At 29.6% G+C, this 18,545-nt stretch overlaps 1 protein-coding gene across 1 annotated transcript in view; it reads left to right on the top strand.

Moving 5' to 3' along the window:
• The first annotated feature begins 2,151 nt into the window (after window positions 1-2,151).
• Window positions 2,152-18,545, top strand: part of LOC113401159 (uncharacterized) — a 52,393-nt gene continuing 35,999 nt past the window's right edge. Inside the window, exon 1 of the mRNA XM_026640951.2 lies at window positions 2,152-2,391. Within this exon, the coding sequence (XP_026496736.2) occupies window positions 2,224-2,391 (168 nt within the window). The 5' untranslated portion in view covers window positions 2,152-2,223. The remainder of the gene's footprint in view (window positions 2,392-18,545) is intronic.

Here is an 18,545-nt window from a genome sequence, read left to right as displayed (position 1 = left end):
GTTCAGTCCCCACTTGAGCCGTTACAAGAAAGCTTTTAAAGCTGTATCTTAAACTTATTTATTACTAATGGACCACTTGAGTTGGGCTTTTTAGTTCAAACTAAAGTTTCACTTTGATTTTGTTCCCAAGAAATATGGTAACACTTCAGAATTTATTTTTTGCAGCATCTCTTTCACACATTTGACCCTGTTATGACCATAAATTAAAGTGACTAGTTTTAAGATAAAGAGTTAAAAAGATTTTAACACAAAATTGTTTGCTTTTATTAAAAATATACTTTTAATTATAATTTTATGGAGTTGTATGTGGCCGAAATATATTGATTGATCTCTATTTACCGTAATAACCATGACGAGTCACAAAGTGTCTACAAAGTTTATTATCGATACCGTAGAATACGTTTTTTTAAATATTTGTAACACAGTCATGACGATTTATTGATATTCATTTTATCATCGTGTTTTTAAAACAGTATTAAAGATCAATTGTCTTAATGTTCTATCTATCGGGTTAACTTAAACGGCTTCCCACTAACAACGGTATCTCATCCCTGGTTCCATTAGTAGTGATCGGTGTTTTCTTTCATCAAATTATCAGTAGCGTGTGTGAATTAAAAGACTGACAGTGGTACAATCGTGTGTCTTAAAAATCACGTAAAATCCAATAAAATATTATTTTTAAAGAAACTTAAAGTTGCTGCTAATAACAGATTAATTGATCGATGCCATTAACGAGTGAAATTAAGTATATAAGCGAATTAATATTTTTGACAACTCCTAGGACATATAATAAATTGAAGAATAGATATATGTAAAAACAATAAAATTAACAACTAAGCGGAAGATAAAGAAAAAGTGTTGAATGAATATCTTTGTAAGAGTAGTTTTAAGATAATTTATTGCTTTTTGTCATCATTAGATATGTTCAAGATAATAGAGCCATGCCTGTTAAATAAATCATTGAAACGTTTAAATTTTCTCGTGCAACGCCTACCGATACTCAAAAACCCAAATTAGATTAATAATATTAATATTATATTATTTTATTTTTAATATTTTGTTATGACACATTGAATTTAATAAACAAAGTTGTAAATGATCTTACAAACAATTTCTCGACACGTACATAAACATGAACATCCGCAGTAGATCCGTCTTAAACTATCTTTAAATAAATGTTTAACCAGAAGCGAGTTGGTTTGCGTAAGTGATATCGAGGAATTAACCCCAATTTTTGTTAAATTATCGATCTCGTTCCCAATAGATCGGAAGTGATGGCAAGCGTCTGACCGAGAATAACTCAGTTGCTTGCTTTGTATTTACACAACATTGTGTCCATGTAAAACTGTAAACACGTGTTGTGAAATATATAAGAATAAAGTTTTAAGAGTTTTTTTACGCGAAACATTGAGTATTTTTGTAAAACGACTGCGTCTAGTCGGTCAGTTGGATTGGTAAATATTTTAAATCTAAATTCTTAGTTTACATTAAAACGATTTATGCCAAATCTCGAGGTGCTTTTTAATATTGAGTCTTACAGTGTTGTATTAAAGGGTGCTAATGGATTACATTTAAGAGAGATACCGGTTTATGGTGTAGGTAATGCTGATAGTCAAACCAGTGATTCTGATTATTAGCAACAATGTCATAAAGTTTAGGTTACACATGGTTTAATTGAACAGAAGCCGCAAAAGGAATGCGGCCAGACGACGGCTTGTCATTAGATGGCGTCGGCCAGGGATACGAGACTAATGAGCGCCCGTCTTTACCTTCCGTGTACATTCCCTTATAATAGTCGCAATTGCGATGCCTCGAATTTTTGTTGTGATGATGATGGAGCTTGACTGTGATATTTACTTAATTTTTATATTTTATAATACTGTACAGCTGTACACGTATACTCGCTTGTATAGTTTATATTGGGGTAAATGGTTATGGGCTTCAAGAATATTATATAATATAAGTAATACAAAGTAAATAAAAATTTTCATTTGTAATTTTCTTTTTTTTTACATAAGAATTATTTAGAGCTTCTGTACAAATAATTTATTTATTTATTTGTAAAGAAATTCAAAACTCAAGATGAAATACCTACTTACTCTACTTAAATGTATCTTAAAAATGATTCTTTTCATTTTTGATTGTTTCAGACTCGATGAAGATGTCACGATCGAATAAAATGTGCCGTACATAAATTATAAATATGGCGTATTGGTAATAGAAATGGCGACCACGATGGCGACTTCTGCGCACGATCTCTACCTGCATAACAATGAATTGCGTCCGCAGCACTCGCGGGAAAGCTCTAGAGATTCTGGAATCTTCCATACGACAAAAGGACTGTGGAATGCCCCGGGTCAAAATAATTGCTTTTTGAATAGTGCTGTACAGGTAAGTCATTATTTATAATATTCACTTGGGATAGATAATCTGTAAGTAACTTATGCACAAGACACAGATATTTATTGATTAACATGTAGTTAAATTTTTAAAACCATCAATAAGATAACCTTTTCCATTACATTTCATTTACCGGTGTTTATTTAATTTATAAATGTTGTTGTGTAAAAAATATATATATTTTTAGCCAATTTCTGCCGTAAACATATTTTATTTGCGCATTCAAGCTTAACCCTCGAGAACGTAAACATATTCTCGGTAATAGCAGAGTTCTGGGAAATCTAAAGAGAATTTACGAGTACACTTGCACTGTTGTGTTGAACATTTGTGTTAATGTTGGTGCAGTTGTAATGGTTTTTTGATATATCTGTGAAATGGATGTGTCTCTATTCTATGTACTTAATGGCTAATAATTTTCACAAATAAATTGTCACCGTATATGTCGATTTTATGTCTTTGTCTTCGCATAATCGTATTATCGAACGTGGTAATGATTATCTTTACAAAAGAAAGTAAGTTATGATTATATTTTCTGGTAGTTTTGACAAGCGTTTATTTGAGTATAACTGTATGTGTCGGTCAATCTCGCAACTAAATTTTAAACCAGTTTCAATCGAATCGGTTGAAGTGAAATTTTGGACACACTTTTGAAACTCTGGTGACAATAAATTTTATATTTTAGTCTATGGATTAAAAACAAACCTTTTTAAATATTGGTATTCAAGAATTGTATTATATTAAGCACGATTTGAGGTGAAATGAGGAAAAGTTTGCTATTGAAATTATAATTCATTAAATTGTTTGTAATACGCGCTTAACGTTATGACGAATGTTCAAAACAAAAGCAAGATAGTTTTATTGCTTATTATTAAAGCATTAAGTTTTTATCATGTTCTTCGAAAAATATGTTTCGTATTATTTACGTTTTCACTTAACGGTTTGTTTCGTTTCGCTAATAACATGTCAAAACATTAAAGTGTATAAACTTTTTTGTTTTAAATGTTTAAAAAGAATAAAACAATGTTTTGAACAAAAGCAATAATAAAGAAACTATATGAGTTGGTGACATTAGTAGCTATACTATAACTGTGAGTGCTCATTTACAACGGGCCATCTTTAATTACATGTTTTTCAAAAAACACGTCTATACCGTTAAGAATAGAGTCCATTATACAAATATTCTTCTTAGATAATAGATTGCTTAGGACATCGAGGGTCGGACGATGACGTGATCAATAAACAAAAACCCGTTTGGAGAGCCTAAAGCACCTATTTAATGGTGACATTTAACCTTAATCAAATTTCCATCACGGACTTGCCTAATATTTTTTCTTTTTTCTATTTTATAGATTAGAATGGATTTTTATTTTGGTACTTTATTTAATATTCGTATAGCTTTTCGTCGTCGTTTTAAGTTCTAATAATTAGCTTTATACACGTTAAGTAATATTCCTGCAAGATTGAGTAGCCAGTAAATAAGTTACTACTGTTTACTGATGGCTGATGTCGCTAACCTAGTCATCATTTCATCAATCATGCTTTCCTTTGTAAATCGCCTAAAAGCAAATAAGTATTTTTTCAAATAGTCTACTGTACATGATAAAACTTTTCTACTCAACATTCGTAAATAAATGTTATTAAAAATGATCGTAATTTTTCGATACATTTGGTACACGTATGATAAAAATTCCAGCGTCGTTGGCCGCGCTTGATAAACTGATCCAATTTACATATACGTAATTACGGTACAGAAGTAAGACAAAAAATACATGACTTGAATAATGACGGCCACGGGTGCTACGTCCAACGTCCATTAAAGTGCCTCGCCTTAGAAAAAATGTCTTTAGTTTATCATAGTAACAATTTACTTATTAACTTATACACTTATTCATTACATTTTATATATTTTGTAAAAAGTACACATCGGAGTTTATACGATAATGCTCTGCACATATTTCGATTTAAGCATTTATATAAATGTTATATTTTTATTAAGTTATGCGATATAAGCCTGGTCCAGTATTTAGAATTTAGAACGCGTGAATTTTAATCAAAGATTTAAGGTTTCAGTCCAGACAAGCTCCATTGAATTGTCGTGTGCTTAATTCTTATCCCAGCAGGTCTTATCCCAGGTGTGCCAAATGGTATATTTACAGGACTAATACAACAGAACATTCTACCACGTAGACGACGAAATACCAGATTTGTTATAGTGATATTAGATAAAGGACTAACACATTACTAGAAATTGTTTTGTATACACTTCTTACGCATGAAATTATTTAATGTTGCTGTATTTACAAGGAAAAAGCGTAAATTCCTGGCACGAGTCAAGAATGTTAGAAAAACTTAAGCAATTCTGTAAAAAAAGAAAGGACAAAATAGAACGAATGCGCTTGTGACAGTAAAAAGGATTGCGTTTATAAATAATAGCATGACAATTTATGATGGTATTGCCAGTTGAGACTGCGAGTTTCGATAAAAATATTAAACAATAAGTGTCATGTACTTAATATAATTTAGTAAATGACACATATTTTGTTAACAAATTAATTTATCAGTCGATATCATATTTTAGGTTTTTTTAAACTAATATATCAATATATGAACTTGTTATTAATGAGATTATGTGTTAATTAAAAACTTAATTTGTATATTTAATTATTGCTAGTTTTATGAAAATCCTTATGCGTTTTTTTTAATCCTTTGCACGTTATTAAATGAAATGACAAAACCGTAAACCGTAAAAATATAAATTATAGAATATGTTTCACACAATAACAGTCTGACATTATATTTGATCAAATGTTCCGTAGGTATACGAAAGCAAATGGGATCACGCAATAGGCCTATCAATCTCTTTATGATTGAAAAAAATGGTCCCATTGTATCGTGTATATCCAAATTTTAATTAAAAAAGCCGGGTCAATACACTTTCTCACTAAGGTTTTAGTTTGAAAATGAAATCTGATGTGCTCAATTAGCGGGATAAGGCTTATCTGCACTATCGCTGCTTATCGCTAAAGCTCATGTCGTTAGTCTAGTTCATGCACCTTTTGAAAGCTGTATTATCACCGTCGTTTACACATTATTTAACGAAAGTTTTACCTTATCGAGTATTTTTAGGGCGTTTCGTAAGTAACATAAAGTACATATATAATAAAATCTTTAAAAAGCAAAAGTAAATAAACATATTTTAACAAGACTACTATTATAATTGTAGAAAATTACATTAATATTCTTATTATTCTAATCATATTATTCTCAAGTTTTGAAAACTATCATCAATTGGAATTGATTGTATGTAATGTGTTGGCATACGATACATATAACGTAAGTAACTTAGCATTCCGTATAAACGTATACCTAAAAAATATTTATAAAAATTTACATATACTATTTCTTTAAAGATTAGAGCTAAAAATATTAGTAATAATCAGTTTAGAAATAACTCAATAAAAATATTTTCTTAGGTAATTTACCTAATTGTGTAGTTTATCGATGAACACGTACTGTTCCAACATCAAAGAAGCTCTATAAATACATTAAAGCCCATGATGTAATTTGCCAGTAACGAGTACATAGTATCAAAAGAAAGTTTGTAAAGCAGGCTATTTCGATGTCTAATTCGGATAACTAGTACGGTCACTGTTCCTCTGTAAAGATTTGTTATGACAACGTGCCCTCGTTATTTCGTAAACTTAAATAGTAAGTCCGAAGCAACTACCTACGATACTATTTCTTGTTTTTTAATGTCTCTATCATATAAGAGTGAGAAGGGAATATGGCAGTGGCTACTGAAATGTAAGTCCCTAGTAGTGATCGTGCTCGGCGTTTCTAAACAATCCTCTTTGAGCAGGTGCACGTGTGCTTACATAAGTTATTTTACTACTTACCAACTATTCCCCTCACGTTCAAATCCTCTGTTTATATAGGCGCCTTCACCAACTGTGGCAACGAGTTTTCTATATGATATCTCACGTTTTGCTAATCGTTGTTATAAATCTCTCTATAATCATTTAATAGTTGAAGTTTAGGCTGCCTATAGTAAAAGATTAGAGAGGTACAAATTTAAAGGTGCTGGTGATATCCAGTCCTCATTATTATTCACGGTGATTGATCATCCAACTCACCTGGAGAAAGGAGACTCACGTAAATTTTGGTCGTAAAAAGATTAAAAAAGAGGTGGAAAATATATCATTAATATTAAAGATATTTATATAATTAATTGACTTGATCAATTCAAATATAATTTGCGTAGGTAGGTGGCATCATTTACGTCGAAAGGATATAAAAGCCGTTGAGCTGTTATTAATAGTTTATTGAGTTTTGCTCGCTAAATATTTGAAAAAAGTTTGTATATCAATATAAATAAAATGAATTAAAATAAATTGTTCTAAAATCAATATTAAAAAAAAAAAATTCAGATTGCAGTTTCTAAACAATAACATTAATTCTAGGATAAAATTATATTTTATGGTAATATTAATATATAGTCAATCAGAGGATGGACCATTTATATATATTATGCTTTACATATACATAAATAAACATAATTTTGACATTTATAGTTCACGTAATTTGTATCCAACATTCACTTTAAACTGGTTGAAGATTCAACGTGACATAGATACTGTTGGAAAGAATATTAAGCGAAGTTGTAGATAGGCGTAAAAAAATATACGTGTTTGCTTATTTTAAGCAAATGCTTCAGAATTATTAATTATTTATACATCATAGTTCTTGTTTAATGTGGTTAATATAACCTACGCTTGTATCATATGATGTTCTTGTTGATTAGCATGATACTATGAATAAACCTCGATAAATAGATCCAGATTCTTAAAACATGCACAATAAAACAAAATAGTTGTAAAATTGCGTTGAATAATCGTTGATGTAATTATTAGTAGTATATTTTTTATTAAACAATTATTTTATACCTACTTATAATAATTGAATACGAATATGAAATACAAATACATCGTAATATTGCCAGTGTAAAAACAACAATCACAGAGTAAAATTATATTTAAATTCTAACATGGTAACATGTGAGCAATACAAAGAAATTGCAAATATTCTTTGCATACAAATAATAGATTTAACATAAATTATTTAGCTTCTTCATAATGAATACTTGTAGACTATTCTGCATTTGCAATTGGTATATGTACATATTTCAATTTATAATTGGTTGAGTATACTTAGAAGTAAGAATTAGTATATATAAATACATTAAGACCCTAATATTAAATACATTTCTTTCATTACGATCTCATTATGAGTAAAAAACCCGAGACCACCAAAGCTTCTGTAAGAAGCAACAGCGCTCGCAACCGGTATTTTAAGTAGGAAGACAAAAATGTAAATGTCACAGTAAATTTACAAAAGAAAGAGTTGAAGCCTTCCCGCCTAATTAGGAAAAAAATTAGAGTTGTTCACTGGAATAGATCGTTATACCATTTTAAGTGTTGTTATATTGTTAAAATAATGTTCTGTACAAGATTACAAGACATTATAGATTACTGTGAAAAAATATTTTTCTCGATTTCAAAAAATAATAAATGTTTGCATCACTATATGATTCTAATCTATATAGTTTTTCGCAATATTTAGACAATGTTTATTAATTATATTATCAAACAAATGTGATTACTTTGGTTAAATTTATTCAGTGCAACCAAACAGTGAGCCACTGCGCATATATCTTCTGTCAGCCTCACACTCTAAACAAAACCTCACCTAAACAACATTACAAAAACATCATAAGTTTTATTTATTGCCAAATAAAATAAAATTATATGGCTAAATAAAAATATTTTTTTATGAACACCTGCTTTCGTATGCACTTTTTGTTTTGAGTTAAATTAACATAATATGAAACTATTGTAATTAAATATGTTACTTCCAGCCATAATGTCTAAAGGTATTCACAAATGTAGCGTTTTAATGAGCCTACTTTATTTTATTCAAACCAGTTTTAACGTAGTGCTTAGACTCTTTTAGTCTGTTGTTATATTGTCAAGCAAATTATATTTTCCAATGTAGGAAAGGTCCAAAAAATAAATGTCACACTGTTACTGGGCTACGGTCCTGCCTAGTATGATATACAATTTAAACTGACACAAGGGATATTGGTTATTGACTTTGTTCAATAATGTTGATTCATTGAATTTGATTTTTGGAAAAAATGTTATAAAACATTATACGCTCTGAATTTAATATTGTCATACCTACAATTATATCTTCAAACATTATTATATATATACGAATATTAAAATGCCAAAATTCCCTACCGTAAAATGTTACTAACTGTAAGTTTACATCAAATAACCTTGCAATTATAAAAAAAAAAATGTAATGGACAACAAATGGATACTTTTTGCTCAGGCACATGCATGAAATACCAACGTGTGCCTGACGCTTAAACCATTTCCGACAGATAGATGTTTTGCGCCGACCCTACAGTTATAAATATTTATGTTACAGGATTATGGGACTTCGCGGTCCTTTTGAATTGTTTTTTATTTTAGCCATTGAAGGTAAAATCCAGCTGTTCCTTACAGTATAAGCTGCATGTAATTGCACTATTTTAGTAGTAAACCAAGAGATAATAATTGCAACTTAAATTTTGCGACATTTTTAATTGTTAGGCATAAGTAGACGGAAGGGCAAATGGGCCACCGGATGGTGGCCATCACTGCGCATTGGGCGGAAAATCTTGAGAGTTGAGACAGATGTCCGTTGCGCCTGCAGTTACAATGGCTCAATCACACTACAATACTTACTATCGCCGTTAGGCGGTACAAAGTATGATGAGAGGGGTGGGTACCTCTCCAAAATTTAGAAATTCAAATTTTCAAAAAAAGAATACGACGAATAAAGCTAAACCTTATTACATAAATTGAAATCGATCTGTATATAATTCAAAGTGTATGTTCTATCTAGTCACACAAGTATCCGACTACAGATCTGACCCTACTACAGTACCCACTAGACAAGTTTATGTTTATTTTAAATAATTATTCTAATTTACTTACTTACTTACTTTTATTATATACATATAATAGATCTTCTGTACTCTGAACGAGCCCTTTCTTTTGATTTCCCAAATAATGCTCGTAATGTTTGTAATAAAACGAATTAAATTCAGCAGAATATGTATCATCAACACCATTAAAAATGTTTGCATGATTCCACCTAAATCGGTTGTGTGGAACTGGTTTAAAATTAGACTTACGCTTACTATTATTCAAAGTTAAACATAAGCTTGTAAAAACGTTTATGAGTTTCAAAGAATTATTACGTCCCGTAAGTTTTTGCTCCAACATTACCAACCAATGATTATTTACCCATTTACGTAAGTATAAAGACACTTCTATTCCTTTACGGGACTAGTTTGCATACGCTGTAGGAATATTATTCAAAATAATGGGAACCATTACAATGACAATATCACAGGGTAATTGCAGGAAATTGCAATTTTCTCAGTTTATTGCATTAAATGGCTTTTTATATAAAAGTTGTCTTGTCATTGTCTTTTTATTCAAATATGTACAACATTTATCTGAGTCTGTACATATTACATAACCTGACCATATCAATTAAATTAATCAATGTTATTTTAGCCGTGTTCCAGTTTAAAGCTTCTTAATAAAATAATAGAAACTCTTTAAATCCTCTTTGATCAAAAATGTATAGATAATAAAATATAATCCAATTAAAGAAGAAATAAAAGAAGTATTAGTATTAATTCAGGATAAATAATTAAAACCTATATACTTTTAATTGCAAAAGTATAATAATCAATATAAGACAATTATTACTGACATCGCAACTTTTCGTAAAATTTATTTCACACCGACGTTAGCGTTACGTTTAGTTGAAAAATTACAAATCAATAGTTCTCATAAAAGATTAATTGAATAAACTAATTTTTATTTTTGATATTGAACATAAATATAAGACATTAAGGAAATTTTTTTTTTTAATGTGCTACAATTAAATATACATATAGAATAATTAAGTATAATCACTTTTAAATATGAAGAAAACTAATATTATAAACTTCAATGAAACAATTGTCATTGTTTTACGAGTTCGGTTCGCGTCTAATGTAGCTGGTCTCGCAGAACACGAGGTGGCCGCCAAGACGCTACCGTCACGGGTCGCTGGCTCCGGAAGGAACTGCGTGGGAAACCAACACGCCCTTCTTTGATTCACCTGTATAATGCGTGCATGCTATAATTAGTGATTATTGCGGTATACGCGGTTTAAATATATGTTATACATAAGTAATGTATATGTGTTAAATGTCATCACTATAAGAATATTTTATAGAAATTTCAATTTGCATTACAGAATTATTATTTACATTAAGTACTTATGTGGTTGCTAACACAAAGGTTCAAATAAGAATACCTTCTGCTACCGTTCTTAGATCCATTCTATGCGTTTGTTATTTACGTATAGAATGGTGTCAAGAATCCATCCAGGATGGATTTATTTAGAGCAAAACAAAATATATTTTTTTTACCAGTGGAGGCAGTGAAACAAGGTGTTTAATATTAAAGTTATATTTATTTGTAATTTTATTTCAGAGCACCAAGTGAAACAAATCGACATTTTTTTTTCAAATATATATATTTGACATACATAGTGCTTATTTCTGGATTATTTAAACTGGGCGATAAGTTTATTTTTTCTTGCCCTAAGACGTAAACGTTTATCGCGATAACGTTCTGTTTGTGAGTTTTTCCAGTACAATAACTAACACGTAACTATTGATATTAATGGAAATGTTTAATTTAATAAGCACGCGTTGTTTACACGGTATTGGTTTTAAATCCTAGCCGAATACAATTATTATTTAGAAGTTACAGCCCCTTAATTGTTCTTTATTACAAAACCATCTGTTCGTCTCAAACGTATTCTATTTTACTACTAAAAGGGATAAGAATTTACAAAAAAAGGCCCATTAAAATTGATTAATTTATAGTTTAGGTAAAAATTAAAACAAAAAACTTGATTAAAGAAATGAAGGAAGAAAGAAAAGAAAATTTATGATAGCAAATCTTTTTCTTTTAAATCGAAGAGATTTTTTTTAAAGGATTTTTTTTAGACTATACTTGTTACTTCGTAATAAGGCTTTGTTTACTAGTTGGCAGGGATTTGTGCAAGTTGGGTACCGCCAAATAGCAATGCTTAGTATTATTATTGTTTTCCTGGTTTGAAGGGTGAATGTGCCACTGTACCTACAGGCACAAGGGACATAACACCTTAGTTCCCAAGGTTGGTAGCAGATCGGCGATATAAAGAATAGTTAATATTTATGCGTTGGTGACCACTTACCATCAGGTGGCACATTTGCCCTTTATCAGAAAAAATATCTAGTTCTTATTTAAATTATGAGAATAGAAACAAAGAAGTTACAAATTCGTAGTAGCATCACTAACTTTGCTCTGCTTATTGCATTTGAACAATAATTACTGTACCTATATTATGCCAGAGAGGTGGGTAAGATAATATCAATGTAATTTGTGTCATTATATAATTTAAGACCACCTATAACTACGGAAATAAGTTGTCAAATCTTACCTGTGTAATATTCCATTTCCTACAACTTATTGTATATAAAATGATCACAGATAATGTTAAATTATTTATATATTAAGTGTATTTATTGCACTTAAAAATGTACCACACGCTTTAAACTAGCAGTCTATGTCATTTTTAGTCAATTAATAATATAATATAATGAAATAAGAAACACCACATTTATCACATAAAATAAATATATTATTTAAATTTAAAAAAAAAAAATGGTTCAAATTCAAGCAGACGTTACTAAATTAGCAGATTAATTATGTGTAATCCAAGCGCAATGGGGTAGCGTGAAATAAGCTCTAAACCTTCGTCTCAATTAAAACGAACCCCTTTGCCCAGCAGTGGGATATTAACAGGCTCTTACGTTTTATTGATTTTTATTTTTTATATTTATTTTTGCATGAATAAACCTCTTTAAGTCTTCGTAGCTAGTAAGCAATAAGCCAAGCAAGTAAATTCGTCGCTTCAAGCGTCTTATGAATGAGTTATGGGAAATTTTAGTGTGTCATGTGTAAATATAGCTATGGAGTATTGTAAAACTCTCGCGAAAACGTGAGAATTTAGATGAAGATATGAAATAATAATGGAATATAGTGTTAGAGAAATTTTTGCGCTTCACATTTAAATATAAAATAATGTTAAAAGAACATAACAAATGCATAGAGTAAGATTTTAAAAAAAAGGTAGCAGTAGACTCCCAAAAAATAAATAGTAAATATTAAATATTTTAGTCCGTTAGTAGTTATATTATGTAGCGATTATGTTGACTTTGTTACATTGTTGGCTTTGTTAAAATTGCGAAATAGTTAAACTTAGAAAAATATTCGATTCTATTTATAACAATGCGTTTTGTTATATACTAAATATGCGTATATTATTATGACAAATATATATTGTCTTTATTTTCTAAGTTTGAATTCGTGATTCTTTGACCCATTAGGAACATATTACGCGCTCTGTTGGTTCATTGGACACACGTCAATCAATAGTCTGTGGCATACTACACTATGGTTCAACGGATCTATTTTTTATTATTTTGTCGGTCAATAGAATACCCCATTCTATATAATACAAATTTGAATTAGACGAAATCACGTAATGGAACAAAAGCAAATTAACTTGTTGTTTTTATTGTATTTTTTAAGAAGCTCATGTAAATTTAGTCTAAAGTTACCGACATGAATATAATTAGTTATAGAATAATTTAATTATTGAGAATATTATATCTTTTATTGCTATTTTATGTAATGTAATATTACATTTTTATGTAATATTAAAATTTTAATACATGTTAGTTTCAAAAAGGTTTATATTAGACAACAGGATTAATACATTGTAGAAAGAATTAATCGCTGGTATTCATTTTATAACATAATTGCTCTATTTCTTTTATTTCTTTCTTATCTACATAAGTTCGCTTACCGTGACCTCACAACCTACGACTTGATGACTCACCATTCTTGCCTCTGTGACTAATCTCGGAAAAAACCCCTATTGTTCGTAAAAAACTACAAGAATAAAGCAGTTACATCCGTATTTCAAACTTACATCTACAAAATAAAGACTATTCTCGTGTTCCATACCACACCGAACTATACGTTGTGGTTGCTGGAATTGGCTTTTATTTACAAGAACCAATTTTGAATAGTAATAAATTTGAAATCTTTCATGTCATACTATGTATTGTTTGTAGTAAAAATATATATCAAAGTCTAGTATAACGAATCACAAGGAACCGTTGATATATAGAGAAATCCTGCTGCAATATAGTGACAGTATCTAAAATTCGTATGTAAAAAATGTTCTTATTAAAAAACACAATCACAAATTTAAAGCTTGACAAGATTAAAAATAGGTACATACATTATTCACCATGTAAATAGCAGGAAAATAAAATATCATACATTAACAAAACATGGGGAAAGTATCGACTTTAAAGCTGATGCATAAATTGTTATTATTGTTAATTGCAAGATAGCAGCGTTATGTCTTAATTCATTAAGGGCGAATTCGTTAAAATACTCTATCGTATCAAAGGACGTATCAATGGATTAAAAAGAAATTTACCGTAACGGAAGATATTATAATAACATAATATAACACGCTCTGTCTTAAAGACGAATGTGGGAAAGTCAGCGAAGCAAAACATCTCACCTGGGATAATGTTCTAATTACAACAGGTGGCTGGTCACGGACATAGGGTCGAGGGTCTTTAAACAATAGTGGTTAAAATTAAAGAAAATTTAAATTCGGTATTTGTTGATTATTCCCGTCGTTAATTTGGTTATTGCACAAATGCACGTGATGTATATCGTTCGAAATTAATAGTACAACTTCGTAACCTTACTAATTGTAATGCGAAAGTTTGGATGGATGAATGTTCTTTTGGTTTGAAAGGATGTTTGTTCCTCAAGCACGTTAGAACGGCTGAACGGATCTGAACGAAATTGAACAGCATATAGATTACCGTTTATCAGTAACAATTGCACTAACTCGCAAGTCATTATTTAATTTGGAATGAGGGTTGTCTATATGAAGAAATATCCGGTTATTCTTTATTTTCTACATTTAGCCGTAGGGCAAAATATACGAACAATTACATTTTAAATTTTTTCTTCAGTTCGCAATTTTATAAATAAAATTCACTGAAGACCGTACGTAATTTTTAAAACCAACAGAAGTCACAAACTAGCTAACAATACAAAGTTACACGCTCGATATAGTGAATTTCATTATTATTTTTTTAACTTTCGCGTTTATATGGAAAGGTATGAGTTGCACTATCGATTTATGGTATCGAGATAACTGTGGGACCGCGGTCGACTCTTGCTTCCCGCTTTCATTTGAATCTGTTATTGTGGTTAAAAAGATTAATTAATTTTTTTATTCATTATTTAAATGTTAACATGACGTTGTATAAAAATTAATTTATTATTATTTTGTAGATTTTGTACAAAAAAAAAATACCGGTAAAATTTATTTTAAGAGCTTTTTGTATTGCAAAATTAATATTAAATTTTACGCTTGAATATCTATCGATAATTTGATAACCTGGAAGTTATAGGGATTTCTCCCACGACGCATGCGCCCGCGCAACGCACTGCGATCGCCGTGAGAAATATAGGTCGGTCGCGCTTCAAGAAACAACAAGTAATATTACATAATACAAATGCATTATAAATTATTAAACCACAATTTAACTTATGTTATTTCTCAGATAAACTAAGAGGAGTATTTCGAGCATGTAGACGTGAGTTTGCTTTGGTGTATTATTTGTTGCGGAGGATTTTTTACAAATAACTTTGCTTATTATTTAATTTTATTAAGATGTTATTTAAGGAAAAAAAGATTATTAATTAGTTCGATATATGTATGTGTTATATCATATATTTTTATTTAATAACTTAGAATAACGCTTCTATTTTTATATAATATATAGCTACTAGTTCTTGTCTGTGGCTTCGCTTACATTTTCGGGTTTGGTCGTCAGGTGTTAGGCATAAAAAGTAGCCTATGTCTTTGCAACAGACAGACACACAGACAGATAGACATAGTTACTTTCGCATTTATGATATTATTAGTATACACTAGAAGCGTGTACACACACTTTGCGAGTAAGAAGTGTTAAAATATAATAACAAATCACTAAAATAATAATATCTACTTAACTATAAAAACTGGGTACGTTTTATCCGAAAAAGACAAAGACATCATATGTATTTAATTTCAAGAGGAATATGAAGCTATTTGTTTTATTTAAAAACTTGATTTTGATGTGTGCGAAACAAATAATCGTATTCTTCATAATAATAATTAAAAGTAAAGCTTAAGTAATGTTAATACAATAATTTAAAAAGTTATGTACGTAGTAATATACCATGTGATTTTTCTTAATGTTCTTAAGAGGTAGCGTGTTAAATTCTATCGCCAAATCTTTATTTGAAAAAGACGTTGAATTTTCTAGATGCAATAAAGATTTCATAACAAATTGCGTGTGAGCACGACTGTTTTGCAACGTTTAAAAAAGACAAATATTTTTATTTCCTAATCGTTCGCTTAATCTGTAGTGAAAGTCAGTTGTCTGACTTGATAATTAAAATCAAAGCTGGAACAATAATTTATCTGTCATGATCTAGTCTTTTATATAATTATCTCGTTCATAGAATGCTTCGTACAACAGATAAAATAAGCATGTATTACTTATAATATAAATAATATAAAATATAATAATTATTAATGATTTTCGGCTATATTTTTTACAATCTATATTTAATATTTTATAATTTATATTTAATATAGATATATGTTCTCGGACTTTGTACACATATTTTAAAAAAAAACTCGAATTGCATCAAGAACATTTATGTGAAAATCTTCTAAATCTAATAAAGATCGCTGTTCTATTGAACGTGAATCACATAAAAACTGTTGAATATTTAAACATGAAATTTTCACACCTATATTTAGTAGCTTTCAGAGAAGATTTTTAGCTAAATAATAAAATATAGTATATTATTGTTATATTTGATTCTATATTATAAGTTAACACATACAAAGATTATAGATATTAAATGTCATTTGAAGTGTTTGCACTGTTATAAGTTTTGTAGCTAAGTCGTGGGAATCAAGTGTGTTGTTACACTGTACCGTGCTGTGTGTCATATCAAAAACTCGAAAGTTTATCAATCTCGGAAGTCGTTATTAAACTAAGAACAATGGCTGTTGTGTCTGTGTGAATGTTTATTGGAAAATTCAACGCGAAGGTGTCATGTTTGAATATAATGAGTCTCGTAATAGGATGCTTTTATTGACACCGGATTTATAAAACAAATCGCTATTTCGTAACATTATTACTTAATGAAAGCGTTTCCGAAAATCGTTTTATGCTACCAACTCAATATAATTTGATTATATCGGCTTTGATTGATTTATTATTACTAATGAACTACAAATATAATATTTACGTATGAGATTCGATCATTATATTTTATTAAAGTAAACAGATAAGTTACAATTATTGTAAAGAATCAATTTGATCTGGCATAGCTGCGATGGAAAACTTATGGCGGAAACTTGCATTAGTTGCTCATAACATCTGCCGCATATGTATCCTCCTATCCGCAATGGAGCAGTGTGGTGAAATAAGCCTTAAACCTTCTCATCTTAAAGCGAGGAGGCTTTAGCTTAGTAGTGAAACAGTTAAAGACTGTTACTTTTATTTAATTTTCATGTGCCTAGTGATATAATCTACTATGTTCTTAATACACAATATTCTATCACTCTAAAATAATACGGTGAGATAAACGTTATTTTTGCAGATAATATTAAATATGATGTAATTAAAAAAACAACAATTACTTACTTGAAAAGATTATAATACTTACGTAAGTCCCATTATTAACACTAAATGTGTACTATTATATTGTTATTAAAGCAACTTGACAAAACGTAAATAATTGCTCCATTAATTTTCCAGGCGCAACAAGATTTCTTTCATTGGTTTGCTTAGTGGATATTATATGGATTCGAATATATGTATTTAAATAAAATTGAAAATGCTGATCGATACCAATGAATAAAACAATAAGGTTGTGTTTTGTACAGGCATCGATTTTTTATACGCGTACGAACTACGTACTACGTAGTGCGTACACACGTCTATGTGTATTTTAAATCTGTTTGCCCACTTTGTTAACGGTATACGATTTTAGGAAAAAGGTAAGTTGTACTTATAAACACAAAACGGGTTTAGTTTTACTACGACTTACTACGAACTGAAATATAGGATGCTGACATTTAAAACGTCAGCTTATAGTAAGGGAATAGAATCGTTTTTTAATAAAATATAGAAAGTAATTTTACAACCATAAGAGATAGCCCTGTAAGTTAGACAGGGATGCAAGAAACGAGTTCATTGTTTTGAACGTACCGGTCTGTTTTTGAATTCAAACTGTCGGCCATTGCCTTAGTACTGAAACTAGAAGCTCAATGCGCGTGGCGCGTGTCTCAAATATTAATGATAAATTTATATACATTATAATCAATCTATATAATAGGTTTATACCTACATACACATTCTTGATAAAACATATTTTTAAATATACATATTTTATTCTTATTCAGTCATATTCTTTTTCTAACATTTGATTTTTTTTTTCATGTCAATAAAGGAAACCAAACTAGAACTGAGACTCATATTAGTTTATTAATTTTAAGTGTTTCGACTCGTCCACTTAAAAAAATTTTAAATTGTTTTTTAGCTTCATCCGAGCGAAGGGTTAAAAAGAGAAGCGTGAAAAGGCTGATCGTTGCTCATAATAAGGAATGTGGGCTATTTTTTATAACATACGATTACTATAAATGAAATTGTTTGATGGAAGATTAATATTGCTCCTTCATTATTATACAATAAATAATATGATAGCGTGGAAAATAATTAAAAACAATAATTCGCGTAATTATATTATATTATAACTCGACATCTTTGTAGGATGACAACACTAAGTTATTGTTGGCAAGTATAAATAATACAAAAA

Source organism: Vanessa tameamea, chromosome 7 (genome assembly GCF_037043105.1).
Source record: "Vanessa tameamea isolate UH-Manoa-2023 chromosome 7, ilVanTame1 primary haplotype, whole genome shotgun sequence".
Taxonomy (NCBI): Eukaryota; Metazoa; Arthropoda; class Insecta; order Lepidoptera; family Nymphalidae; genus Vanessa; species Vanessa tameamea.
This window is presented reverse-complemented; position numbering and strand designations above follow the sequence as displayed.